The sequence below is a fragment of the Mauremys mutica genome, chromosome 1 (genome assembly GCF_020497125.1).
Source record: "Mauremys mutica isolate MM-2020 ecotype Southern chromosome 1, ASM2049712v1, whole genome shotgun sequence".
Lineage (NCBI taxonomy): Eukaryota > Metazoa > Chordata > Testudines > Geoemydidae > Mauremys > Mauremys mutica.
In genome coordinates, this window is record NC_059072.1 from 73,958,157 (window position 1) to 73,986,056 (window position 27,900).

Below are 27,900 nucleotides of genomic sequence, written 5' to 3' on the forward strand. Positions count from 1 at the left end.
AGGCTGCCTGTGTATGGCTTCATGAGCCATGGGAGCAAGGGGTAGGCTGGGTCTCCCAGGATCACAATTGGCATTTCAACATCACCAATGGTTATTTTGCAGTCTAGAAAGAAAATCCCTGCTTGCAGCTTTCTGAACAGACTGTGTTCCTAAAGATGCATGCACCTTTCCCAACCAGCCCACGTTGATGTCGGTGAAATGGCTCCTGTGATCCACCAGCACTTGCAACATCATTTAGAAGTATCCCTTTTGGTTTATATACTCTTTGGCAAGGTGGTCTGGTGCCAAGATAGGGCTATGCGTTCCGTCTATCGCCCCACCGCAGTTAGGGAACCCCATCGCAGCAAAACCATCCACTATGTCCTGCATGTTGCCCAGAGTCACTATCCTTCTTAGCAGAAATCTGTTAATGGCTCTGCAAACTTGGATTACAACAGATTTACCCACTCCAAATTGATGCCCCACTGACCGGTAACAGTCCGGCATTGCAAGCTTCCACAGAGCTATCGCCACTTGCTTCTCCACTGTCAGAGCAACTCTAATTTTAGTATTGCTGCACTTCAGGGGTGGGGAAAGCTTTTCACACAGTTCCTGGAAAGTGGCCTTACGCATTCTAGTTCTGCAGCCACTGCTGCATAATGATGCACCAGTCAGTGCTTGTTTCCCAGGCCCAGAAATGGCACTCAGTTGTGTCAAGGTGATGCGTGACTGTCACCAGCAACTGCGAAATGCTCCGCTCTATGACTTCCAGCAGGGCTGCTAGCATGGTATCACATTGTTTCACATGGCGGCTCCTGTATCAGCTGTGTAAATACTGCAGGATAAGGCGTGAGGTGTTTATAATGCTCATAACAACAGTGTGCAGCTGAGCGAGGTCCATGCTTATCTTGCCATGGCATCCACATGGGTGACCCAGGCTTACGAAAAAAGGCACAAAAAAGGCTTGGTTTGTTTGCTGTTGCTTTCAGGAAGAGAGGGACAGAGGGAGGGAGGTAAGTGCATCATGGAAGACTAATACCATGTTCCCATAACCATCCGCACCGATGTTTTGGTCTCATAAGGCATTGCAAGCCCAACCCAAAATTCCACTCGGCTACATGCACTGTGGGATAGCTACCCACAGTACAGTGCTCCGTGCAAGCTCTGCTAGTGAGGATGCACTCTTCCGACACGAGTGTAGTGTGGACACACAAGATCGACTTGCTTAAATCAGAGGCTCAATGTCGACTTACATAAAGTCAGCTTAACTTTGTAGTGTAGACATGGCCTATGTACTGTATGTTTGGGCATCAGTTAAAGGAAAGACTGCTCCTCTCCTTGGGCAATGCTGTGTCAGCTGTGAGCAGCAGAGGCTCTTGATATAACAGTCCCCTTGTTTAAAAATAGTGAGGGTGGTTGGTGCTGGCAGAGTGTTTTTAGAAAGGGATCCCCAACTCTGACACGTCTCCCCCTGGTCTAACAAAAAAAGGATTTGTTACATTCAGAGCATACTTCAAGGCTGATGCTTTCCATGGGGCTTTCCAGGAAGCAGTGGATTTAGAGATGAGGCTGGTTACTTATGATCTGATGCTAATTATGGTGGGCTTCTAATCATTATGTTTGCTATTTGTGAGATTAATATTATAATATTTGCACAGGCACTTAGTGGTTGGGATAATAGTTTTTAATTAAACAAATTAAATAGCAGTGATATAATCCTGGTGTCCAAAAGATTATTTTTTCTGAAACCTTTCTGTATTTTAATCTATAAATAAATAATAACAGTAATAAATTCCAATTCAAAGTGAATTTCTGAAATATTTCCTTTAGTGCCAAAAGACCCACCTAACAACGTAACATTTCAGAAGATACTAGATGAAGTAACAAAATTCCAAGTGACGTTTGTGCCACCATCTGAATCCAATGGAAATATTCAAGTATATCAAGCCATGATTTACAAAGAAGATGACCCTGCTGTTGTCCAGATTCATAATCTAAGTGTCATTGACAAAACAAATAAATCGGTCACTGCAGTGATAGAGGGGCTAAAAGGAGGACATACGTATAATGTCATTGTAAGGTTTAATACAATTTTCTGTCTTTGATGTCAACAGATTTGCCTAATTAAGGAGTGCAGGCCTAAGCCCAGAATATGGTTTTGTAATCCCTGGCATTGTAACCAAGGGTATAAAGTGCATGGGGAAAATCAGTAGTAACTGAAGACACTTAGCATCTCACTGGTGGCAGCTAGTATCTTGTAGGACTAAATCCTATGTCACCAGGCCAGTCTTTGGCACATCACTTTCAACTACAAAATTTTGTTCTGTCTTTTGATCCCCAAGGTCTTCTTCTGTTTTGTATTGTTTTTGTATTGAATCTTGATTACTGCATGTAGTCCCACCATTAAAGCAATCAGGGATTAGGACAGAAGGGGAGGAGAAGCAAGAATAAAAATCCTCCTGGAAATAATTGTTCGGAGGTTGGGATTTGTTTCCCCACCTCCTTTATTTTAACTATGTTATACCAGGGACTGAAATGTTGTTTTCCTTAGGATTTTAGAGATGAGTGGAGTGAATGGCACAAAGAATGACCTAGGAAGGTACTAGAGAGAGTCTCTCTGGAATTTTTTTTTTAAGTGCAAATCTATTCCGTTTCTGGTTTTGCCAATATCAAAGGAGTTTGGAAGAATAAACAAATTGGGCCAAATTCTTCTTTCAGTTGCACTGGTGTAAATCCAGAGACTCTCAGGTATAACTGAAGGCAGAATTTGGTCCACTGAATCAGATAATAGTATCCAATTTACTTTTGTATATTGTCTTTCATACAAAAATACTACAAAATGCTTCACGAGTGCTTTCAAGCTTTACACGCAGATAAATTATGATTGAAATAATTCTATCATACAGGTAGCATCTATAGATGCAGAGGGACAAGTGTCAAGAGGGATATAAAGACCATGTTACAGGAGAGAAACTAAGAGGCTCAGGGAATAGGATTTCGTGGAATGCTAGGAAAATGAGATGTGTCTTGAATTTGGATTTAAAGAGAGTCAGGGAATGAGTTAGAGGTAGAGAGACATGTTAGTGTAATAGTGTGCTCCCAAGAGTACAAGGGAATGGAGCTAGAGATAAATTAGTAGGGAAATTTTAATACATATTTTAAATAATATTGCTCCATATATACATAAATTAAGGTTCTAGTTCCATCTTGCATTCTGGCCACATGAAAAACATGAATGACAATCTCAAAGTTTATGTTATCACTGAAACCCTTCAGTCTTGTCATGTTATGTATATATAAAATTGCAGGATTCATTATTCCTTTAAAAAGTATATACACCTCTACCTCAATATAATGCGACCCAATATAACCCAATATAATTTGGATATAATGCGGTAAAGCAGTGCTCTGGGTGGGAGCGGGGCTGCACGCTGCGGCGGATCAAAGCAAGTTCGATATAACGCGGTTTCACTTGTAACACGGTAAGATTTTTTGGCTCCCAAGCAGGGGCGGCTCCAGGCCCCAGCACGCCAAGTGCGTGCTTGGGACGGCATGCCGCGGGGGGCGCTCTGCCAGTTGCCGGGAGGGCAGCAGGCGGCTCCGGTGGACCTCCCGCAGGCGTGCCTGCGGAGGGTCTGCTGGTCCCGCGGCTTCGGTGGAGCATCCACAGGCCTGCCTGCGGGAGGTCCACCGGAGCTGCGGGACCGGTGACCGGCAGAGCGCCCCCCATGGCGTGCCGCCGTGCTTGGGGCGGCGAAATTGCTAGAGCCGCCCCTGCTCTCGAGGACAGCGTTATATCGAGGTAGAGGTGTATTTAGCTTTTGCTGATTTAAGTTTAACACAAATGTTCAATAAAATAAAGTGTTCATTTCTTTTTAAGGTGTATGCAATAAATGGTGCTGGTGCAGGCCCAAAAATCCAACTAAAAATAACTATGGATATTAAAGGTATGCATAATAAAGTGCTTTTTTGCTGAGATCCGTATAAGCTTTAAAGAAATTACTGTAAATTTGTGCATATATATGTGTGTCCCTCCTGTCCATTGCCTAGAAGAATGAGCATTAGGCTGAGAGCCTTGAATGCCTGAGTTCTATTCCTGCCTCTGCTACAGATTAATGGTATTTGGTACTTATATAGGACCTTGCTGATATTGAATTGTACCATACACCATAATTAGCACCAATAAAACAGTAGTACTACTCAATGTGGAAAAGGTTATCAGAATTTACCATTTCACAAATATTTAGTTATGTCTCACCATGACATTTAGAAATAGACTATAGAACCATATGTACTTATACCTTACCACATCCATGCGAAGCAAATAAAATCATTGTCCCCATTTTGCAGATAGAAAAACTGAGGCTCCAATTTTTTTTAATAGTGTTCTTTCTTTGTCAAACCAGTCACTTGGACTCTGATCCTGCAAAGGGGGAAATCTGTGAGGGCAGACTCTCACCCTCTCAAGGACCCCATTGCAAGATTGAGGCCTTAATTAGGACATTAGGCTGTCCACCAAAATGTCCCAAATAAGAGGATTCCATGCTTGAACTAAGTGATTTTAATTAATAAATTAGAAAGCAAAACATTTTGGCTTATCTTTGTTTAAAAACAGAGCCACCAAGACCTAATAAGAAACCAACACCAGTTTTTGATACTAGTGGGACACTACTTGTTACTGCTACAACCATTACTATCAGAATGCCAGTATGCTACTATAATGATGATCATGGACCTATCAAGAAGATACAAGTTCTTGTTGCAGAAGCAGGAGGTAGAGAAAGCTATTATGTTCTTTTGCTAATAGTTCGTACCTTTTAGTTTCTTGAATTTGACCTATTACTCTGTTCCCTTATTGCCTTTATTGGGTGATGCAGAATTAATGTTGGGAGACATTTGACCAGTTGCTGCAGCAATTATAATACTCTCAGGAGTCATTCATGTGATACCTCTGTGCTACCATTCCTTGCTCCAAAGCTGAAGCATTATCTGTGTGCTGTAGACTAGATTCAGGGAACCTGCCCAAGGCATTCACCCTTTTCAACTGACAAATAGTGCTGTTGGTGGTTGAAGTCACCCATACACTATTTTTCATTATCTTTTTCAGGGTTTATCTGTTTTCTTTGTTCATGATTTCCTTTTACACATAACTCATGCAGTATCTCTGAAATTAAAATAGCTGAAAGTTCCATTTAGCAGTTTTTCCTTCTGTAGCCATTTTGTTGCTGTTAGAAGAATGCAGCCATGATAACATTTCTGTTTTACTGCAGGAATGAGTCATGTAAATTTATTTTGGGTCAGATTCTGAACTGATGAACTTTTGCTGATGAACATTTGCTCATATGAGTAGTCCCATGGGACTAGTGTATACCATTCATACTTTTAAAAAATGGTCACTTATTGAGGTGTTTAAGTGGGAGCTATTGGGTGCTAAGCACTTCTGAAAATAGAACCACTGGTTTACCTTCTTTAACTGCAATATATTTAGGATTGAAATGATTTATAATTAATTTCTTCTGACAATAGTTCAGCATGATGGAAATGTTACTAAGTGGTATGATGCCTACTTCAAAAAACCCAGGCCATATTTTACAAATGAAGGCTTTCCAAACCCACCCTGTACAGAAGGAAAGGAAGGACTGAGTGGCAAAGAAGATATGTATGTTATAGGTGCTGATACTACATGCATGATACCTGGGAGTGAAGATAAAATCTGCAACGGCCCCCTAAAACCAAGAAAGCAGTACTTGTAAGTATACGATTCAAGTTCTATGTCAATGTTTGAGCAATAAAAATGTTTAAACAAAAATATTCATTTATATGAGTGACAATCAGACACTTTTTTAAAGCCCATTTAAGAAAAGGCAAGGTCTAAAGTGATTTCACAAGACCTCACAAGAAACCATAGGCACAATGGGACTTTCTGTATGAAGTGCTTTTAAATCTTCATATACTTAATTTTTTTTTTTACTGGACTGTAAATATGAGAGAACTGACAGGTAGGTTTTTTTTGTTTTAGTAACATAAGATTGTTCTTCCTGAATTCAGCAAGTCTAAGTGCAAGATAAATACTATCCATTTCACGCATCTACAGTATACTTTTAACATGCTGACATTAGGATTCTTAAATTATATGGTGTATACTGATTGCATGTAATTTTCCCCCAAAATGAAGAATAATTACTAGTTCTTCACTGAATGAATGATTTTAAAACGTGTATGTAAATATCTGATTCCTGACTTTACTTAATTATTTTACAGATTTAAGTTCAGAGCAACAAATGTTAAAGGCCAGTTTACAGATTCAGACTATTCTGACCCTGTCAAAACTTTAGGTAAGGAGAATTTAATTTATTGAAGACATTTTAATATTTCAGAAGCATCTGATAAGTTATGAAATTGCTCCATCTCCTTTTTACCAGATCATTCTCTTTTAAGTTAATAAATACAACTTTTGGTGGGCCTAGCTTAACCTCAAGAGTGCACAGTCCGAAATCCATTCATCGCACAGGATGCCCTGCAAAGCCATGCCATGGTAGCTGCATGATCTTCTTCATGAGTCTCAGCTGTGATCCTTCTGCTGGCAGCCATCCTGTGGACATGATCCCTTGACCCTTCAGGTTCAAACAAATATAAAGAACTTTTATCAATCAGAAACAGGCTGGCAAGGTTCTGCTTAACCCAGTGGTGTTCTAACGTAGAACCTAGACAATTCTGAATGTCACTAACCAATGGTATAATTGTTGTTGGAACCCCAAACCGCATATAGCTGCTGCAGCAGCTGCACTGATCCTGAGGGAGTGAGATTCAAACTTCTTTGGGCAGATCCCTTGAAATTGATAGGTTTCTTTAACAAAATAGTAAACCGATACTTAGGAAACTACCATCCCTTGGAAAAGGGAACCCAAACAAGCAGTAGAAGTCCCTAGATAATAGCAGAGGGCTGCTGCTGGGCATATTTCCTCCTCTGTGCACTCATCTTGTGCCCTCTGAGATCCCCAGCCCACCTGATCTGTCCTATAAAATGAAGTGTCATGTTTATTAGCCCCATCTGCATATTGGAAGTACTCAAATGCTAGTGTCCAACCTGAATGGTCTATTTCCCTGAAGCTGAATGCTCAAAAAAATAAAAAAAAATAAGCAACTACAAATGCTGCTTTCTGCCATAGAAATCTCTGACATTCAAAGTTATTGAAGCAAATACCCTGAAGGGCCTGCATGATAGGGCAGTATGAAAGGAGTCAATTGCAACCCCTTCCTTCCCCTTCTAGATACCTGTGCACCAGAAACCCCCTGAATGGCTTAAAGAAACCATCCAGGCAAGCACAAAATGAAATGCCTTACAGGCAAATACTGTAGTTAATTGTAGTCCCTACTGTACTTGCACTATTAAAAATTGCACCACTTGCTCCTCTGTCATGTGCCACAATTGGACAAGACCTGGTTGCCCTTACTATGATATGAAATCAGAAAGAACAGCACTGTAAATTCTCCAAATCCTAGGGTTTCCTGATCTCTTTTTCAGTGCCAATACTACCTTGTGCCAAGGTTCCACAGGAATGATGGCATCCCAGCTGGCTCTTGCCTGGCCCGATCAAGCAGGCATAATAATTAGTTTTTAGCAGGAGTGCCTCACTTGCACAAAACTGCACAATAGATTTTAGTGTATATTCTCCTCTCAATCATTTTGTGAATACCACTATTCTAATCTGAAAGAGCTTGGGAGTCATTAGTCATAGCTATGCCACAATGGATGCATCCACACTAGGAAAAAAGGTGGGGGGGTTACTATGTTTTAGCTAACACGTAGTGACCATTGTGGTAAAATCTTAGTGTGAACAAGGCAGTCTGTAGTTTTCACCTGCTAGCAGTGGCAGTAAACAATTGGGGGGATCCTAGGGTTTACCTCCACCTGCTAACTCACAGTGATTCTCAAACTTTGGTGACCCTTTTTAAATAGCAAGCCTCTGAGTGCGACCCCTCTTATAAATTAAAAACATTTTTTTATATATTTAACACCATTATAAATTCTGGATGCAAAGCGGGGTTTGGGGTGGAGGCTGACAGCTTGTGACCCTCCATGTAATAACCTCGTGACCCCCAAGGGGTCCTGACCCCCAGTTTGAGAACCCCTGTGCTAACACATGTGAAAACTACAAACTGCCTTGTCCACACCAGATCTTTAACATGTTTGTTACTATGTGTTAGTTTATGCTTGGTAAAAACAAAACAAAGCAAAAACACTTTTTCATAGTGACGTCAAGGCCACAGAGAGATGACACAATCACAATGTGACATTTGCATTATCCTATTGCCTCTTTGTGAATCGGTATCATTATGTATTGATGTGACAGCAGATCAAAACCATTTTGCAACACAATGTCATTTGTTGCTATGACTCCATTTTGTCCCTCTCTCACCACCACTCCACCTCCACATCCTCTCCCCGGCTCCAAACCTCTTCCTGGCTGCTAAGAGGAAGAAAGTTTCTCCTCTGTCAGAGGGTTGTGGAAGAGCAAGACAGGATTCTGGCAACTCTAATTCATTTACTTAGCAACTCTGTATGGGTTTCTCTTGACCACATATTTTTTTATTTTATTTTTTTACTTTGAATTAATTGATTGTCAACTAACTCAAGATAGTCAACATCTTTGTGAAAGCTAGTTTGGACTAGAGCTGCATGGAATTTTTTGCCAAAACATTTTTTTGATGAAAAATGCAGCTGTGGATCGACGGTTAACATTTTGTGAATTTGTGTCAAAGATGGAAATTAATTGTCAGGGATTTTTAATTGAAATGTTTCATTTCAACATTTCTGAATTAAATCATTTAGAATTTTTTACTTCAAAAAAACTTTTCCTTTCAAAATGTTCTTCAATTTTATTTAAACAATTGGAAAACTCTTTTAAACAATTTAAAATGAAACAAAACATTTCTTTCAGTTTCAACAGAACAATTTTTTCCTGAGTTTTTGGTTCACTGAAAATTTTGAACAAATTTCATTGATCTGAAATATTTTTTTTTTTCAGTCTGGCCAGTGAGCCAAAAAAATCTGTTATTCACACAGCTCTACTCTGGACATTCCCCAATCATTTGTTCCAGGCTACTCATATTTGTAGTTTACCTGAGGGTTCAGCCAATGGTGGTAGTGTCTACACTAGCCTTTACAAAGGTATTAATTATCTCAAGTTAATTAACAATCAATTAGCTTAAGGTAAAGTCTAGTGCAGACAAACTCAAAGAGTATCTGTGAACAACTGCATATGTGGCTAGAGAACCAAAGGTTTAGTATTATTGCTTTACAGTATTTTTATTAGTGATATAAATAAGCAAATGCCAGAAACAAAACAGATTTTATATTACTGTTCCAAGACTTTGGTATGGGACCTGATATCCTTTTGACCCAAGAGGTTCACCACTGTACAGGGTTTTGCAGATTGTTTCCATTTTGTTTGCAAAAGTAGTCAAAGGACAATCCAGTCTTCAGATATTTGTTCTTCAAATATTCAATCCCAGTATTGCCCACTTTCTGTTGCAGGTGAGGGACTGTCAGAAAGAGCTGTAGAAATAATACTTGCAGTTACTTTGTGTATACTTTCCATAATTCTTCTTGTGGTGGCAATCTATGCTTTTGCAAGGTAAGACTTCTTTGTATATACAATACTACACATTATTTTTCATCTGCATGCAAATATGTCTTTACATATAGAAGAAATAAATCCTATACATAGAACCATATGTAACCAGCCTGATATCTTAAATTGCATTTTAATACCATTTTTTATCATATAGAAACTTACTATCATCCACTTCAGAGGGTGAGCAGCTTGATTTGAAGTCAGCCAGTCAAAATCTGTTCTCAGTGACACTGGTGAAATTCCAGAGTAGCTCCATTGAAGTGAATGGAACTAGTCTGGAATTACACCTGTATTTGAGAAATCAGAAATCTGACGCTAGGTGAGGTAACCTATAGCAGGCATAGATGCCTAGTTGAAGAAGGAGGCAAACTGCTGCATGAATGACATTCATTCGCTCACTAGCCATAGGTGCTATCTGCCGCTGCTAATTCACTACAGCATTGAAGGAAAATAAGAAATGGAGGTCAAGAGTTTACAAAGGAGTTAAGTATAAGAGCTTGATTCTCTTTTCACGTGTTTTACACTAGTATAACTCCATTGTATTCAGTTGAATTTCTTCTGGTTTACACTAGTGAAAATGAGAGGAAAATCAGGTCCAAGTAGTAATAATTTCTGGGGCAAACTTTCTCCATTGTCAGAATTTTGCCAGTAAAATGGGGCTAAAATGCATGTTGATGAAAATGTTCAAAGAGATGGGTAAAATGTTACTGGTTTTGCTATGCTCATTACAGAATGAAAACTGGAAGTATCATTGTTTTTCGAGAGCTTCTCTACTCCTAGTTCTATGAAAGGCTGAATCTATCCTTCTATCCTGCTAATTCATGTGTAATTAATAAATCATTTGAATATTCTTTTTCATTCACTCTCAACTTTGTTATGATTTTTGGTTTAGAATCCGACAAAAGCAAAAAGAGGGAGGCACCTACTCCCCACGGGATGCAGAAATTATTGATACTAAATTCAAGCTGGATCAGTTGATCACAGTGGCAGACCTGGAACTGAAGGATGAGAGATTTACTCGGTAAGCATACTCCTTAGGCAAAGCAGTAGTCCAAAGGATCTGTAGCCATGACCCCATTCTGACCTTTGCTTGTTTGGAAGTGTTTGTGGTGTTCTTATTTACACAGGTCACTAAGATCCTCTTTCAAAGGGTGCCCTCCATCCTCCAGACACTTCTGACTAGCGTGTAGAATATTATTTAATCTTCACATCTTTTATAATAAGATAAAGATCTAAGCTACAATAAGATAAAGCTCTAAGTGCAAATCATCCTTAAATTCTGATGGCAAAAGGAGCTGCAATTTTTTAAACATGGGAAATTGTTCAGTATTTTGATGGCTTACTGTTTTCTGTGGATTGGAAACTTATAAACATCCCAAAAGATCCAAACCCTTAAACCGTGTCTTTTTCAGCTCAATCAGTAACAACACAGTCATTGTTTAATTGACATTTAGAAAATGTTTTAGCACAAGGGGACCTATTTTGCAGCTGAGTTTCTCTGGAACATGAAAACATTCTGGCCACACCCATACACCCAGGCCCTGGAGAAGCACGTGGTAGCCCTAGGGCACTCAGCTGACCAGATTTCCTGGGTTTTCACAGTGACAGAGACTCTTGCCCCATGTATTGTTTGGAAGGGAAGCTGTACCGTGTTCCTTTTGGTAGTCAGAAATTGCCACATTATTCCACAGATAGATATCATGAAAATTCTGAACAGTGGGCTATGACTGAATTAGCAAAATGATGGATAAATATTATTGACATGGCTGTATTTTCCCTACTCTGTCACACAGCACATAGACTGGGAAGCACTGTGGCAGCAATCTCCTTAAAGATTGGAAGCCTAGGATTACCTTGCCCTAGGAGTTAAGCACTCTACTATTGCAGACTATGGGTAGCTTGAAGATGAAAGCCTGTAGCTGTTGACCTGTTTGTTTTGAATGTTTTATGGCTATATGTATGGTGCAAAAAAGGATTATTGCATTATAAAGCTGATCAAATGTATGCATTCAAGAGTGGCCAGTTACAGCACATGGTCAAACATACCGAGAATCCTCTGGTGCAAATGAATGCAATGCATCCTGTGTGGACATTTTGTTTAGATAATATAGTCTAATACCCATTAACAGTAATGGAGATGTTCACATTCAACAGACAGACACAACCCTTTGCACCTTTGTAGCTGTAAACCAGATAAATGTCCCTGTCCATTAATTTGAGAAGTTTCCTACAGCGTATACATTTGAAAATTGCTAGCAAAATAGAACAGTATCATTTTTGTTTGTGTACTAAATTATTAATGGATTTTACTTCCAGATACTCCTCATTTTTCTTTAGACGCAAGGAGATATTTGTCATCCAGTAAGTTATTGAACTGTTGAAGAGACCTGGTGTGATTTCCATAATGTTGTGTAACTTGTGTGCTACTATACTTTGTTGATCTTTGTGCAAAGTAAATAATTTTCCAAAGTGTGTTCTTGGTAATAAAGATGAAATTAGTATTAGCAACATATATTATTATATGGTAATGCTAATGACAAATGATTGTATTTGTCAACATCTTTGATCTCAGTGATTAATGTTAAGACACTATAATTCTGCAACTATTTTAAAACAAAGGAGAACAATTTTTAACAGAAGTTATGTCATGCTCACCTCAGCAGGCATGCAAAAAGTAGACTGCACAATTAGAGTGCATATACCAATTGGAGTTCAAAACTAGGCCTTACACTTTTCTTCGAGAGTTAGAATTTGCATATTCAGGAGAAATCCTTTTGTTTCCCTTCAGCTGCCTGTTGTATTGTCCATGCTACCAGAAAGCATCCCATTAAGATCTCAACAAAAATTCCAGGGGGTCAAATCCCATGTTGCATGGGAGGATTCCACTTTACCACTGTTCTGTCTAAATTATGGCCAGTTTGGATTTATACAACATCAAACTGTGCAGGTTAGGCTACAAAATTGTAATATTTCATATTTATGTGCAGTTTGTTAAGTGATTTATGAACAGCAAGGACTTTACTGAGCAGTAATTCCGCAGTTTTAGTTACCCTACCAATTACTTTATTTTGAGGCACTTTCACTTTCTGGGTCTGATATATTAAGAGTGATATGGAATGTAAAGGTGTCATGTTAGCTACATGCTGATGATTACACTGAGACCATCACAAATGAATTGTGCATTCAAAATATGGTTACTACTTCCTATTTCTGCACTTCCTCACTGTCCTGAGTTGGTTGAATTATCACATGCACAGAGTCAATTGCCTAGCCATAGCTTTTCAAATAGAGAGGGAATACTTAGCAAGTTACTGCCAGATTCTAGATCATTTGTGCCATCTAAGCAGCATAAATGAGCCTGTTTGGGGAAGGAATCTGTTCATATGTATCATTTCCTGCTTATCCTATATCATGTGAAGCACTGAAAACAGTGTTCTGTAACTGGCTAGCTAAGTATTCCCTCACCATGGGGGCAATTTTAGTTGATGTACAGCAGTTCCTGCATCAACCACCTATCCCCACTCTTCCCTCCCCCACATTTCTGTGTAGGGGTGTGTTGCACAACACAGTGCTCTGCCAGTTGTCAGCTGGCTTACCATACATCATTTGATGTAAGTTAGAGCAGCCTTGGAGCTGGGATGGCATAAGTTGGCCCGCAGAATCAGAGAGCTGTAAGCCTAAAAACCTTCCCACATACCCACCCATTCTCCTATGCCCAGCAAATCTTAGCATAGAAGATTATTTGGCTCAGATTGTCAGGAACATGCAGAACAGGTCCACATAATAAGTAGGACAGGGTAGGATGTGGTTTTCCCATCTTGTGAAAATTTCCAAGATTTCAAAACTTTTTCCCAGCCAGAATTGGGCCAAAAAGTCAAAATCTCAAAAAAATTTGTGAACCAACAAACTGAAAAAAAAATTGGTTTTGGCCGATCAAAGTATTTCATTTCATTTTCAGCCTTTTCAAAAACATTTTTAATATTAATTAAGTTACATTTCATAACAAAGTTGTTTCAAACAAATAAACAAAAAAATCTCAACCCTTTTCAACAAACAGTTTAGCCCATCTATCTAGGTAGAAATATGGAATGGATTCACCAAGCACATGTACACCTGTGATTATATCAATTCCTGTTTATTACAGCCTGGCCCAGTCCACTTATCTGGATGGATACCAATCTGCTGTGAGCGGAGCCAACCTCCAGATCCTATGTGCTTTTAAACCCCATGGGTTCATAGCTCTGGGTCTCTCAGGAGCAGACCCTGTGTCTGACACCCTACTTGGGCAGTGGGACTCTCTACTCCAGCTGCCTTAGACCCCAAAACGAGTGTCCCAGTCCTCCTGAGCCCCCAGTTGCTTATACACACTCCCTCAGTGTTCCACTTTATTGTGGGTGCTTTGAACTTCTTGATTAACCCCTTCAGGGACAACATGGCAGGCAAGCAAGGAATGCAGACTTAGCAAAGGAATTTCATAACCACAGGCATTTTACTCTTGGAAGCACTTGAAGTCCTACTTAAATATAATCTCTGACCCTTTTGGTCATTTATCCTGGCTGAGAAACTCCACCCCAGCTCCCATCCAAACTCCTGTGTAGAGATGGATTTGGTAGTGGAGCGACATTTAGAGTTGATGGTGCTCAATTTATCTGTACCAACTTCTCAGGAGGAGCCCAAGGAACAAAATGGCATTCACAAACAAGATGGCATTTACAATTTGTCACACAGACCATGCAGCATTTTCTCATAATCGGCACTGTCATGATCTACAGTCCAGTTAAAGGGACAGATTCTCTCTTCTATTACAGTCCCTTCATTTGTCTGTGATGTAAAGGGGCTGTAAACCTGCTGAAAATGGGCCTTAGGGAATACTACCATCCCTTGCACCTCCTGGCATAGAGGCGTGCCAAGCATTTTCTGAGGAAAGGAGAGGACATGGCCTGAGAATATTGTGCTGTAACTATTCTTGGTTGCAGAAGGAACCTGAAGGGCTGTTACAACAGAGTGTAAATTATAGTACCCATGAGGCACAGTCAAGAATAGAGTAGATCCAGGGGTAGCTTAAAGCCACCATTGTCCCATCCTTACTCCTCCATTTCTGCACAGGAACAGAGAATCTGGCCTACAAAGAATTCTTTTATTTGTTGACCAGTAGATACGATATTACTGGTTCTGGCAGTATTCTCCATTATACGTGTAGCGATTACCTACTTAAACTAATAAAATCTTGTTTATCTACCAGTAAAAAGATTAAAAACAAAATATTTTAACTGCACCCACCGTCCATGCAAACCATATGTAAGATGAGTGTGAGCATCAGGGCTATGAGATCTGCTGAGGCATCCACTGAAAGTATTGTATGAACATTGCACATTCAAAGGATGTTCTACCCAACGATGCCTCATATGATAGCTACCTTATGTGTGGCAGCCACCCTGCCACAACTGACATTGGCACACAACTCACACAGAATGATCTAGGCCAGGGGTCCCCAACACGGTGCGCCCGCGGGGGCATCTAAATGCGCCCGCGTCCTGTCCGGCGGTCAAGCATCTGCTGAAATGCCACCGAATTTCTGCAGCATTTCGGCGGCGATGCCTCTCGATGACACCGCTTGCCGCCGACAAGCAATGTCATCGAGAGGCGTTGCCGCCAAAATGCCGCAGAAATTTGGCGGATGCTCCACCGCCGCCACGGTCCTTCGTCTGGCACCTGCCAGACGAAAAGGTTGGGGACCACTGTTCTAGGCACTACAAATATGCAACAAAAGGCCATTTCTCCACTCACAAAGTACCTGGCTGACATTTACCCAGACAGTTTGGATTGACAGGAGTAGGTTATGGTTTCAAGTTCCTGTCCGTACTGATATGTGCATAAGACAGGAGGGGCTTCATATTAGCAGCAGCTCCGGGGTGCATTGTGCCTGAGGCAGATGCAATACTTTGTGATGTGGGGGACATGCATACAACAGCAGCATCTGTCATACCCTTTAAAAGGTATGGGGCACACTTTCCCTTTCCCCATGCAAGCCCAGCTCTTCTGTGGATGGGGTTGAGGGGAAGAGGGCAGGGTTCTATCATTGCCCCTGCATGCCCCCTATAGAGGTTCTAGTGCAACTGTCAGTGCTACATTCCCTCAGTTTAGTGTACCAAGGACCAAGATGTTGCCTGGCCACTGTGCAGTTGAAGGGAATGAGCCTGATATCCTCTCCCCATCGCCCTTGATCACTCATGAAGGGTTAAGCCCTATGTAGGTCTCAATTAACTTGTTAAAAATTAGTTCCTCAGTTATTCCTAGCAAGTGTCAATGGTGCTTATGAGTTAAGCCTTTAATCTACATATTAATTTCTGTGGTTTTCCATTTGGACAAAGTTTTAATTCCCTATAGATTTCAACTGATTGACCCAGAGAGAATGCTGAGTCTGTGTGACTATATGGTCTTCAGTTACCATTGCCAACACAAATCAGAAGTAATTTGAGTGGGATTCAGATTTTTGATAGACTTCAAAAACTCCCATATGTGAAACAATACACTGTTTAAAAAGAAAATCTGATTTAAAGCAACTCAAAAATCTGAGTTTAGAGAATGCTTTACTCCCCCCCTTTAAATGGAAATGTTAAATTATCCTGTTGAAATAGGAGAAGTTGTCACTTTACAGTCTGAGTATGAGTTGTACTTTTCATGATCTGATGATATTTGCATCATGATGTTTCATACAGAAGACTGGAAAGTGAGTGAAGCTGCACTGTTGGCAGACTAGTGTTTGTACGTTAAAAAATGCTGTAAGAAGATAAAACTGTTACCTCTTATCACAATGTTAAATTTTAGAAATATTGAGAAAAATAAGCTGAATTTTTAAACCCCTGAAAGTTTGCAACCAAGCATCATTGTGCTATGCAAAACTCCATTGAGCTATTTTGGATGAGAACACTCATCATGGCACAGTTCACTCATTGTAAAGCTCCTTATACAACAAGGTTTCAAAAGCCTCAGATCACGCATCAAAATCCACATATGGGTACTAAATGGCCTGATTTTCACAGGCGCTGAGCCCCTATGTATCCCCCCACTAGCTCCATAGGAAGCTGTGAAAGCTTAGTACTTCTGAAAATCAGACCCTTCATGTAGGTGTCTAATTATGGAGGTAAGTGTCAAACTTTAGGCACTCAATTAGCCCAACTACTTAAAAAACATTTAGTGCTTGTGAAAGGTGCCAGATGACCAGAACTGAACATAGAAATCTTCTGGTTAGCAACACGTACATGAGCTAGAAGGACACACGTTTTGTCTCCATGCCTATTCAGTGCTTGACTTCCCTTGTTGCACTGCCAATGAGAGTGCAAAGGATGTTGGTGATGGTCCTGTCTCAGTGTTCTTGGCTGTAGGGTTCACTATATCTTGACCACAAAGGCGCTAAGTGTCATATTCTGGATGCTCATGTGATGTGTAAATTGAATGTCAATTCCCAAATGAAAGAACTATCAGTGCAGTAAGTTACTAAACACAAGCAGTTTCAGAGGAGTGAAGACAACAGAATCTCAGCAATTATTGGGATGTTGATTGGGACATGACTTTTATTCCGTTGGGGAAGATGGGGAATTCAAATATAAAGGAAGAGCAAGCAGCATTTTTTGCAGAATCTGCTAAGAATTTTGTCCAATAAAATTATAAAGAGAGAGGAGTGCCTGATGTTCAAAGGCTAGCACATCTGTGCCCAATACATTGGCATAATTATTTAAGATTAGTCTCTCCTTGAAAAAACTTTAGTTCTGTGAAGCTGCCAAGGTTTGTGTGCCAAGTAAATGCAGGCTTGGCCATAGAGTAAGACCAGAATACAATAAGTACCTAGTGAAACTTGTGAACAGACTCCACAGGGAAGTTCTGTGGTCATGCAGAAGGTGTCAATGCTTTATCATGCTTCACTCCCTTTTTCAGCCCATTCTGGATTTGTACCTCTGCCTTAATAGTCCTGGTTGGGCACTTTGGGTGTAATCCTACTCCTACTGAAGTCAGTTCCAAATTTCCCTTTAACTTCAATGGGACAGAACCAAGTTCTTTGTAAGCCTTATTTTGGATACAGATTTCCTGTAATTTGGTCACACTAGCCAGTTTACATTGTTTTGAAAAAATGACCATATCAACACAAAATATGTCGCCAGTGCACATATAGTGTAGCCTAGACATTAACTTCTCTAGTGTTATGCAGATATTTTAATAGTATATGGCTCTGTAGTTGTTTTAATATTGTTTTTGTTTCTCATTCATATTTCCATTTCTCTTTTTCTAAAATATATTTATTACAAAGGATAGGAGACAGCGATTTTCTAAAAAATGTTAAAGTACAGCTTCTTAAAAACAAATTCTTAATAAGATGATTAAAGGAAAGCCATATGATTATTTACATGACTTAAAGCATTCCAGAGGTAAATATGTTAAATACATTTTAATTAGTTTAATTTCCAAGCATATGCAATTTTAAAGAGAAAAATGTTAAAGGTGTAAATTTTTGAAGAACCAACATTTTTCAATTTGAATTTGAATTGCTAGCGATTTTTAGGCAAGACTTGCAAATCTGAGTACCTTGAAATTAGGGCCCTAAATTGATAGTGCTTGATGCACCTCTGGAAGGTGCTCACATACTACGGTAATAAGCGCAGTATCAGAACCTATGTAGAAGAAAATAGAACATTTAGGCCCTGATCCTTCAGTGTACCTCAGTATGAAATACCCCTGAACGATCAGCCTTTGGAGTCTAAATATGTAGCCTGATTTTCAAATTTGCTGAGCACTCAGAAACTCCCATTGAAGTTAGGCCACTTATATAGCTTAAATATGGAGTTAGAAACCTACTCACCGGTTTTTGAAAACCTTTTGGCTTTATCCATTTAGCTTCTATATAGTCACAAAACTCAAAGATTTGAAAGATGGGCACATGTTGTTCATGGTGGTGAAGTCCATAAATGGCTATTAGCCAGGATGGGTAAAAATTGGTGTCCCTAGCCTCTGTTTGTCAGAGGATGGAGATGGATGGCAGGAGAGAGATCACTTGATCATTGCCTGTTAGGTTCACTCCCTCTGGGGCACCTGGCATTGGCCACTGTCGGTAGACAGATACTGGGCTACATGGACCTTTGGCCTGACCCGGTACGGCCGTTTTTATGTTGGAGCTACAACAGGCTTTGTGCACTGAGTAGTCTTCTTGAGCATCCCCAGAGACGCTATGTGGTCTGGGAGGCAAGTTTCCTTTATCACCCAAATGCTCATCTGTGCTACTTGGGCTTGACAGTGAGTCTCTGAATTTGCCCCTAAAAGAATGACATTAACACATTTCATTTTATACTATATCCTTAATGCAAAACAATGGAATGACCAATGTAAGTAAAGCAGTGTACCTGATGTGTGGATTTCTTGGGCCAGTGAGCATTTTTACAACAGAACATTGGTAAAATGATCTGAAGATAATAATAGGCTGAAACTGCATCAGCTATACTTATAAATACATAAAGTAAGAGTTCAATAACACAGTTATCCAATACATCTAAAATACAATATTATCCCAATCCATGGAAGAAATTAGTTTTGCTCTGATTCTTTAGTTATTTAAATTTTGCATCTAAAGCCTTATCAGAATGCACTCTATTCTCTGATTCACGACTTACTGCATTTAACACAATCTCTGTTACAGGTTACTTAGTTATAGAAAATCCATCAAGTAAGTTGATTAAAGATTTTTATATTATGGCTATCAATTCACTAGTTTGTTGAGTGTGAATGTGTGGTTCCTTTTTCTATGTTTATTAGAAAAAACTCCAAGCTGCGTATAAATCATAAAAGCATGACTAATTGCATGGTAACTGGAGAAATGCTTTCTCTCTCTCTGGGGTGAAGCCTGCATGTCTGTGTTTTAGCTTGGGAAGTAATACAGGGATATTTAAACTCCTTGGGGTTTAAAAACCATGTCATTATGAGAATGAGGTCACTGCAATATTTTATACGTCTAAAACCTTGCAATGTATAAAATGTTTTCTGTGCGACAAAGAGATATTATTGTACTTTAGACTACAATGATAATCTTACAAACTTCATTAATATCAAAACTCTGCCTTGGAATGCTACATTTATTAAAATAAACAATCCCACTCAACAGGACATTAAAGCTAAAAACTAGAACAGGAGGAGTAATTGAGCGAGAAGATGCTCTTAGTTTGAAATGCTCTAAACAAATCAAATAATCACACTGTCAGTGATTTATATAATGTTATTTTATCTCTGTAAATATCAGTTATTTTTAAACTGGATAACAATTTCTTTTGATAAGCTAGCAGTTAAACGAAAAACAAACACACCAAAACCCAATTTTCACATGTGTGTAACCCCTGTCTTTACTTCTAGGCCAATAAGCAAGAAATCCTTCCTACAACATGTTGAAGAACTTTGCACAGACAACAACCTAAAGTTTCAAGAAGAATTTTCGGTATGTTACTAGCAGTTGTCACAACATTGCAAGACCTCCAGTCGTTTCATGTGTCACATTTCATGTCCATTTTAAGCATGCAAGGCCAGAAGGATTCTGGCCTTGATAATCAATACCCAATTACTAGGTTGATTGTTTAGAAAGTAATATTACACTGATTTAGGTTGTGCAGTCTTCATTGCAACCTGAACAGAATTATTCACCTAGTATGTCAGCAGAAGATGATCTTCTATAGCCCTTCCTGCCATGACACCAGCCTCAGTAGTCAGCTAGATTGTGACATTAAAGTGATAATTCTAAAAAATTGTAGCAATAGTCACGTAGTTTGAGAATATTTGGTTTACAGCTTTGTTTTTTTTTTGGTTTTTTTGCTTTACATATCACGATATTGTTCAATTTTGAAAAAAAATATTTATCAGATCTTTATGCTTAGATCAGGATATGATATGTATTGGATTGTAACTGATTTTATACAGGTTTCATTCAGATATATGTAACCACTTTAAACAACATCATTTGCTCCAAGAATAAAAGCCCAGTATACATAGCTGACATTTATTTCGTGAAAGGTTCAGGGCCCGATCATGTTCCCATAAAAGTCAATGGGAATTTTGTCATTGGCTTCAATGGGAGCATGACTGGGCCATACACTTTGATTTCTTTATAAATAATAGACCAAATCCTACTTGTCTTGCTCTTATGAAGAGCCTCAGTGGGACTGGAACTGCTCATGTGGCTATGGCCAGCAGCATTTGAGCCAGTAACTCTGCAAGTCGTCTGACTCCTGTTGAAAAATGATTGGTTTTCAAAGCCCACATGACATCTATATAATAAATATACAATTTCAAAACTACATTTAAACCTCAACTAAACTTTTCACTGTTTTCTTAAGTAACTTCTCTTTTATGGCTATCACATTTAAATTACTTTTTACACTTTATCTGCTCTTTTTGTTATTTCAGAATCTTTATCATCATCATGTCTAACACATGCAGTTATTTGCTATCACAAAAATAATTTGTCAATCTCCAGTGACTTTACCATTTTGGATTTATAGATTTGTCATGAATTGCTTACTATTTGGATTTCTAAAAATGAAGGATCAAACAATAGACTTTTATACTACTAGATTATAATATTTCAGTTTCTCAGGGAACAACAACAAAAGTGTGAAAAGATTAATGGTATTTCCTACAGCTTTTTGGCTATGCTCTTTAAGTCTTATTGGACTGGATTTAATAATAATAAAAAAGCACCATAAAATTCTTCTGAGCAGTAATGCAGAGGAAGCTTTTTTTTTTCAGGAATAGACGTGTTATTTCACTAGAACAGGAGCGATTATAATTATATTATGCATGACTGAGCAGATGAAAAGTTTTCCTAGCAATGACATGTTCACATTTTAAAGTTCATCACTGGAAAGTTTCTAATGTTACCTTTTAGGCATTAAAGTTTCACAACAATTATAGGGTTAAAGGTTACAGCATTGAAATGACTTAAAATCTAACATAAACCGTAATGTTCTATCAAGTAGTAGTCGTATGAGCATTTTTTAAAACTTAGACAAATACATGTAGCAAAAACCTAATTTAACCAAATTATTAACTGAACTCTTAGTTAACCAAAGGCTATGTCTGCACTGCATTGTAAACCCAGGTTAGTGGGACCTAGGCTTATGAAATCGGTGTTTCAAGCCCACACTTGAGCATCCACGCTGCATTGTAAATCTGGCCTTATAGTTGCTGGACCTAAGTCTCACAGCCATGCCAACCATGCAGATCTTCTGACTCAAATACACTGCAAAATTACAGGAATTGGACCCAAGTCCCAGCAGGTCCCACTCCCTAGTATGGTCCTAGGACCCAGGTCCTGAGTGCTTCTTAATTCAAGTCAGACTGATTTGTGTGTGGACAGAAGCCAGGCTTGGGCTCAAATCTGAGCCAGAGCCCAGGCTTAGAGTGCAGTGTAGACATAGTCAAAATTGTTATGTGCCCCTTGGGTTTGTACTGTATTTCAGCTTCCCCAAGTCCAAAATGTAGCAAAGATCTGCCAGATGGCTTATCTGAGGCCATACAGCACTCGGGGCAGGTTGTGCTCCTGTGGAGGGCATATCAGTCAACTGTGCAGACAAGGAGGCTGTAAGGAGTCATGCTAACTGGTGGTGGGCCAGCTTCACCCATTTTCTGATTCCTCAGTTTTCTAAAGGTTTGGCATGTCTCCTGAGACCTATGCAAAATCAGGCTTGTGTAGCATTTGATGCTGTTATGGTGAGTATTTAACAATATATTTTCTAAGTGCTATTAATGAATACCTCCAACTACCTCCAAATATAATTTCAACAAAAGTCCCCATACTCCCATAAAAGTTATCTAATATATACAGCATAAATGAACTATCTGTTAGGTTTATAAACCTACAGAGAAACATTCCTTCTGTAACAAATCATCACTGAATTTGAGACTCCAAATAATCTTTATCCTGTGCTAAAATAATCAGTTGGGGTGAAATTCATCCTGGTGCAGAGAGCTGGCACAAGGCCATTAGCACCAGTTAAATGCTGTGATGGGGCAGATCAAGGCATGGGGGCATAGTTAGAGCAGCAACACAGGACGCCTCTGCACTGCAGAGGGCTCTCTGCTGCAGACTCAAATTAGCAAGTTAAAGTCAGGCTCATATGCACTTAACATGGAAATAATGGCCCAAACTCCTGCAAACGACCAGAGACCTTGGGAGAATGCCTCCTCCCAACACCCCTGCTTACTTTCCCACACAAAATCCAATTATAGAAGCTTTGTATGAAGAGAGGAGAATATTACCCTTTATGAATACAGGAAATTATAACTTGTCCATTTCCAGCTTTACTTTCCTGCCATTATTGCATCCTGATTTCAACCCCTAGAAATCAACTGGGCTCTTCCTGGGTGCAGGGGTCCTCCCAAGTGAAGCCAGTTGCAAGATCAGGGCATTACTGTTTTATAAATTAAAATGTTATTTACAAAAGAGAGAAACACTATTGACTATGAAGAAAGAATCAATTTTGGGAATGGCCACAGGTTTAATCCAGGGCAAGATTTACAATAGACATTATTAATTTAGGGGATGAAACCATAGCTAAATCCATTCTCTTTCTTAACATGTGTGTTCTGTAACATGTGACAGCATTTTCTTTAGTTTTGTATTAACTTTGTGTCTGGTAACCACGTTGTTTAAGTCTTTAACATACATTGAGGTAATGTCAACTATTATATGTAAGGAGATTTGTAAATGTAGAGGGTGAATTGCTAACCTTTTCTGTGGAAAGAGTGAATAAAATCGCTGAGTTGTATAGAGGCATATGGACCTATGGAGATTAAAGGAGAGATTTTCAAAAGCACAAGTGGGAGTGAGTCACACAACTCTCATTGACTTTCAATGGATGATGAGCACCTAATTGCTCTTTGCAGTGATTTCTTCCTGTGTGATTTCACAAGAAGAACATGACACTGCTAAGAATAGAACTCCTGTTTCCTAATGCTGAATCCTGTGCCTTAACCATAAGACCCTCCTTCCTTTCTAGAAGAACAGCACCTGCAGTTGTACTATCTAGGATAAAATGATAAAGGCCATCCAGTCTTGCTGGTTCAGGGCATAGACTTCTCATTAGCTGGAAATAGGATGATATTTCCCATTGAATATAATTGCACACCATATGACACACTGTGATGGTTTTGAACCCTCCTCTGAGCATCAGACTTTAACAATTGTTGGACATAGGATACTGGACTAGATGGACTAGTTTGCTTATTGTTGGCTGGCTTGTTTCATTATGGCAATTCTTATATTTTATTACAAATATTAATAAAATCTAATAAGAAAATGAAGTACAGTAAATTATGTTGTCCTCAATAACTGAAGACACCAAGTAGGTCTGTGTGAATGCTTAAAATGAGTATTTGTGAAGAATAACTTGAATAACAAACACCATTGCACTTTGACATTATTTATGATTTATATTATTTGCTGTTTGTGAATATCTGTACATGAAATTCTTGTCACAAGAATATTCATAGAAGGGAAACCTATCATGAAATCTCAAGCAGACTTGCATTTGACAAGAATTGACATCAGATTGTTGGCACAGCAATCTTGAAAGCTCTTCTGGCTTTGGGGATAATTCAACCAGGGAGCAGAAATAATATTCAATGAAGGAGTTGATCAGTTACACAGCACAAATGGCAAATTATCAATAACAAATAGTTAAAACAATAGGTACAGCTAATCATTTGTGAGCAATCCATAGGTTGAAATATGCTTATATAAACCATTAATCAAATAATGAAGAAAAATATGAAAGTTAGTCTGGTTATGGATAATTTGCAAACAGAAGAAAGTGGGTAAATTAGGTCTGTCTAAGGGTTTTTCTGTATTGCCCATCATCATGGTAAATTAATAATCACACATAAATTTTGTCTCCATTTGATGGCCCATAGCAGACTTCATGGAATATTTTCCACTTCACCCTTTTAGGTTCTAGGAAACTCTGCTTTTATATATAATATAATTTCATTAAACAAGTTCTTCCCTTCAAATGATTCATCTGTCTTTGCCCCTGAGTAATAGAATTCATGAACAGTTATGAAACTATGATTCACTTGCTACTGAAATAACTCTGTCCAACCCCCTCAGGAACAGGTCAGTGAGCAATAACTAATTGCCAGTTGTCTCTATTTGATTAAATGCTCACTGGTTCTCATGCTGTGGCAAGAGCTCTCCCAAGCTACAGGAATTAGGAAAAGGCATTACTCAAAAGTAAGGCTGAATCACATAAGATATTGTTACCACATTATATTGCATCATGAAAAGACAGGAAAAAACACAAAAGGTGATAGTCTGACTTTATCCAGACTTTTAAAGGTGAAAGTTCATGTAAGCTTAAATTGTTCAACTTGACGGTGTTTTCTGCAGCTCTGCATCTGACAGTGTGGATGTAGCTAGGGTTGACGGTGAGGTGAAATGCTTCTGCAGTGTCTCCAGCTGCCCTTAGAAGTGTAACATATCATATAACTTCCTTTTACTGGAGTGACCATATGAGGGGAAATTATATTACTGATCCATTTGTAATAGAGAACACAAAGCAAATTTAAAGGCTTTCTAACAAATATACATTATTTTACAGGAACTTCCCAAGTTTCTTCAAGACCTTGCTTCAACTGATGCTGATCTGCCTTGGAACAGGTCTAAGAATCGCTTTCCAAACATAAAGCCATGTATGTCTTTACTAACTGGTCTCTCTTTTTTACTCTCTAACTGTAGAAGTACAGTGTATGTTTGGAATGCATCTGAATTTTTCATTGGGTCTCTCTGATATGTAACTATAATAATGTACATGTTATATTACAGTTTACTATCAACTAATCTGTTTTTGTTCACTTGTTTGAGTAAGGGTTCTTTGTAAATGGCTTTCAACTTGCTCTCACAAGCTTTAACATGCAGGTGCAAGAAATTGTAGCCCGAATAGTTTCTTAGCTTTGTAATTTAACCCAAGTAGCAAACTCTTTAACATTCTTCCTGGACTTTTCCCCTTAGTTAAAAGTAAGTTAAGTGTAAAATCCACATGTTTATGCATTTGTTTTCCCTGGAAGCCTGGTGATGCTTTCTTACAGCTACTTGCAAATATGCTGCAAGAGTTCCATTGAAGATCAGAGTGACTGTATGATAACTTATAAGCCAAGGCTAGATTTTATCACAGGAGACAGGAGTCTGTCTCTCTGTACTCAACACTGCTTCATTTTTCAGTTAATAAGACAAGAAATGCCATTATTATTTTAAGCATTAACTGTGATGTGAGATGGGGGGCATGGCATTCCTCTGTTAATGTAGCTACATTCTGTGCTATTAACTTTACAGAACAGCTGTTCCTGTTATCTGCTGCCTGGTTCAACACATATTCTGTGCTCTAATTTACAGTTGCTAAGAACTGATATTCGTGTTACCCAATAACATTGTCAGAAGTGCTTCAGAAATCTTTCATTTTATAATATCCTTTCTTTTTACTGGTTTGCAGAAGCAAATGTCAGGAAATGGATAACTGATTTCAGCATGTACCTATTCAGAATCTTTTTCACACATGACATCTTTCCTATTTTTCATCACTTCTATATACTTATAATGAGCCAAATTCTGAGGTCCTTCCTCAATTTTTATTCAGTTCTCACTTACGCCGACTTCCTGTTTTAGGGGTTTGCCTGGCTAAAGAATGAGTTAAAGCTCAATAAGGACCTCAGGATATGGCCTGGTGGTAGCAGAATATAACAGAACAAACAAATATAAATGATTAGACCCAGGCTTGTAGTCCGATCCAGACATAAGACCGCATCACCATTGCACCACCTCGTCAAAGGCACAACAGGCCTGTATACCTCAGATTGCAGGATTGGGGCCTTAGACGTTTGCATTAGAAATAATCATCATGAGAAAAATGCATTGAAATGAAAAGAGCAAGGAAGGAGAGTAATTATACAACCAAACAGGATGGTTAAATAGTTCTTGGGAGTTGCAATTACTGTACTGTTTTGCCAAGGTAGATTTAATAAAATTAGCTAAACTAATGTAAACATTAATTTTGAATTCTCAGCATCATAGCAACATCTGATGCATGTCACTGTAGTTTACAGGTAAACATCTCAATTAAATAGACTTTATTTCTGCTATAGATAATAACAACAGAGTAAAGCTGATAGCTGATGCTGGTATTCCAGGATCTGATTACATCAATGCCAGCTATGTGTCTGTAAGTTGAAAGTCTCTCATAATGCTCATCACATTTTTTCTATTTTTATTTTCTTTTACAAAGTGACTTAAAAGGGAATATATTTTATATCAGAACATGCTTCTAATGTTTTTTCCATCCACTGCAGCTGCTGTGGCCACACTGTCACTTCTAGCACTATGAATTCATGTGTCCAAGTGTATCATTGAACATAATTAGCTTTAAAACATTTAATTTGATTTGTTCAGTTTTATTGTTGGGTTGTGTTTATTAATAGTAAAACAAGTGTACTCAGCTAATTCATTTCTGGAAATTATCTCATCCTGTTCCCATTGGAGCCAATTGTGAAAATCCCATTCATGTCAGTGGTGCCGGATATGGCGCTATTTTGTATTTCTTAGTTAAGGATTTTGGAGTATTGTATAAAAGATGCTATGTAAAAATAAATAGCAGTGAACTGAATATTCCTGTAACAATAGATAACATGTTTTTATGGTGGCCCTTATTATTTCGTGCTAATTTTGTTGAGGAAAAATGTAAATGTGCCACCTGACAACACAGTAGCTGTGATATTGTTCAATGACATAACTGCTACCAAAATATTTTAATACAATTGAATAAGCTGATGTGTTTGAACATAGACAAAATAGGTTATTAAAATACTCTGTTGATGGAGGGGAGAGAGCACAGTGTCTCTTTCCTCCAATCTTTCTGCAGAATAGAATAGATGTCATTCCCACCCTGCTCCAAATAATGCCTTCCCTGGAGTTTGGCTTTATTGGTAACTCAAGTAATAATAGCAGAACATTTCTCCCCACACTTACCTGTTTCTCAGGGTTTTTTGCAGGATCTCCCTGCCTCTGCCCTTATTTGCCTGAACCATGGTAATGCCCCCTCGTGAATCCTGATAAAACAATCAAGCTATCCCTGTTGCAATGATTATTATAATTATTTATTGTTTTTATTACAGTGGCCCCAACTGAGGTCAAAACCCCATTGCACTACACACAGTACAAACAAAATAAGAGGCAATTTGTGCCATGCCGGCCTTCCCACATAAA

The 27,900-nt window shown here is 38.8% G+C and overlaps 1 protein-coding gene across 1 annotated transcript in view; it reads left to right on the forward strand.

The window, feature by feature from the left end:
• Positions 1–27,900, forward strand: part of PTPRQ (protein tyrosine phosphatase receptor type Q) — a 207,876-nt gene that overhangs the window by 164,228 nt on the left and 15,748 nt on the right. The window contains exons 47-57 of the mRNA XM_045002531.1: positions 1,810–2,054; positions 3,860–3,926; positions 4,595–4,753; positions 5,506–5,728; positions 6,241–6,314; positions 9,518–9,617; positions 10,510–10,638; positions 19,303–19,329; positions 20,010–20,091; positions 25,247–25,337; positions 26,784–26,860. Coding sequence (XP_044858466.1) covers positions 1,810–2,054; positions 3,860–3,926; positions 4,595–4,753; positions 5,506–5,728; positions 6,241–6,314; positions 9,518–9,617; positions 10,510–10,638; positions 19,303–19,329; positions 20,010–20,091; positions 25,247–25,337; positions 26,784–26,860 — 1,274 coding nt within the window. The remainder of the gene's footprint in view (positions 1–1,809; positions 2,055–3,859; positions 3,927–4,594; positions 4,754–5,505; positions 5,729–6,240; positions 6,315–9,517; positions 9,618–10,509; positions 10,639–19,302; positions 19,330–20,009; positions 20,092–25,246; positions 25,338–26,783; positions 26,861–27,900) is intronic.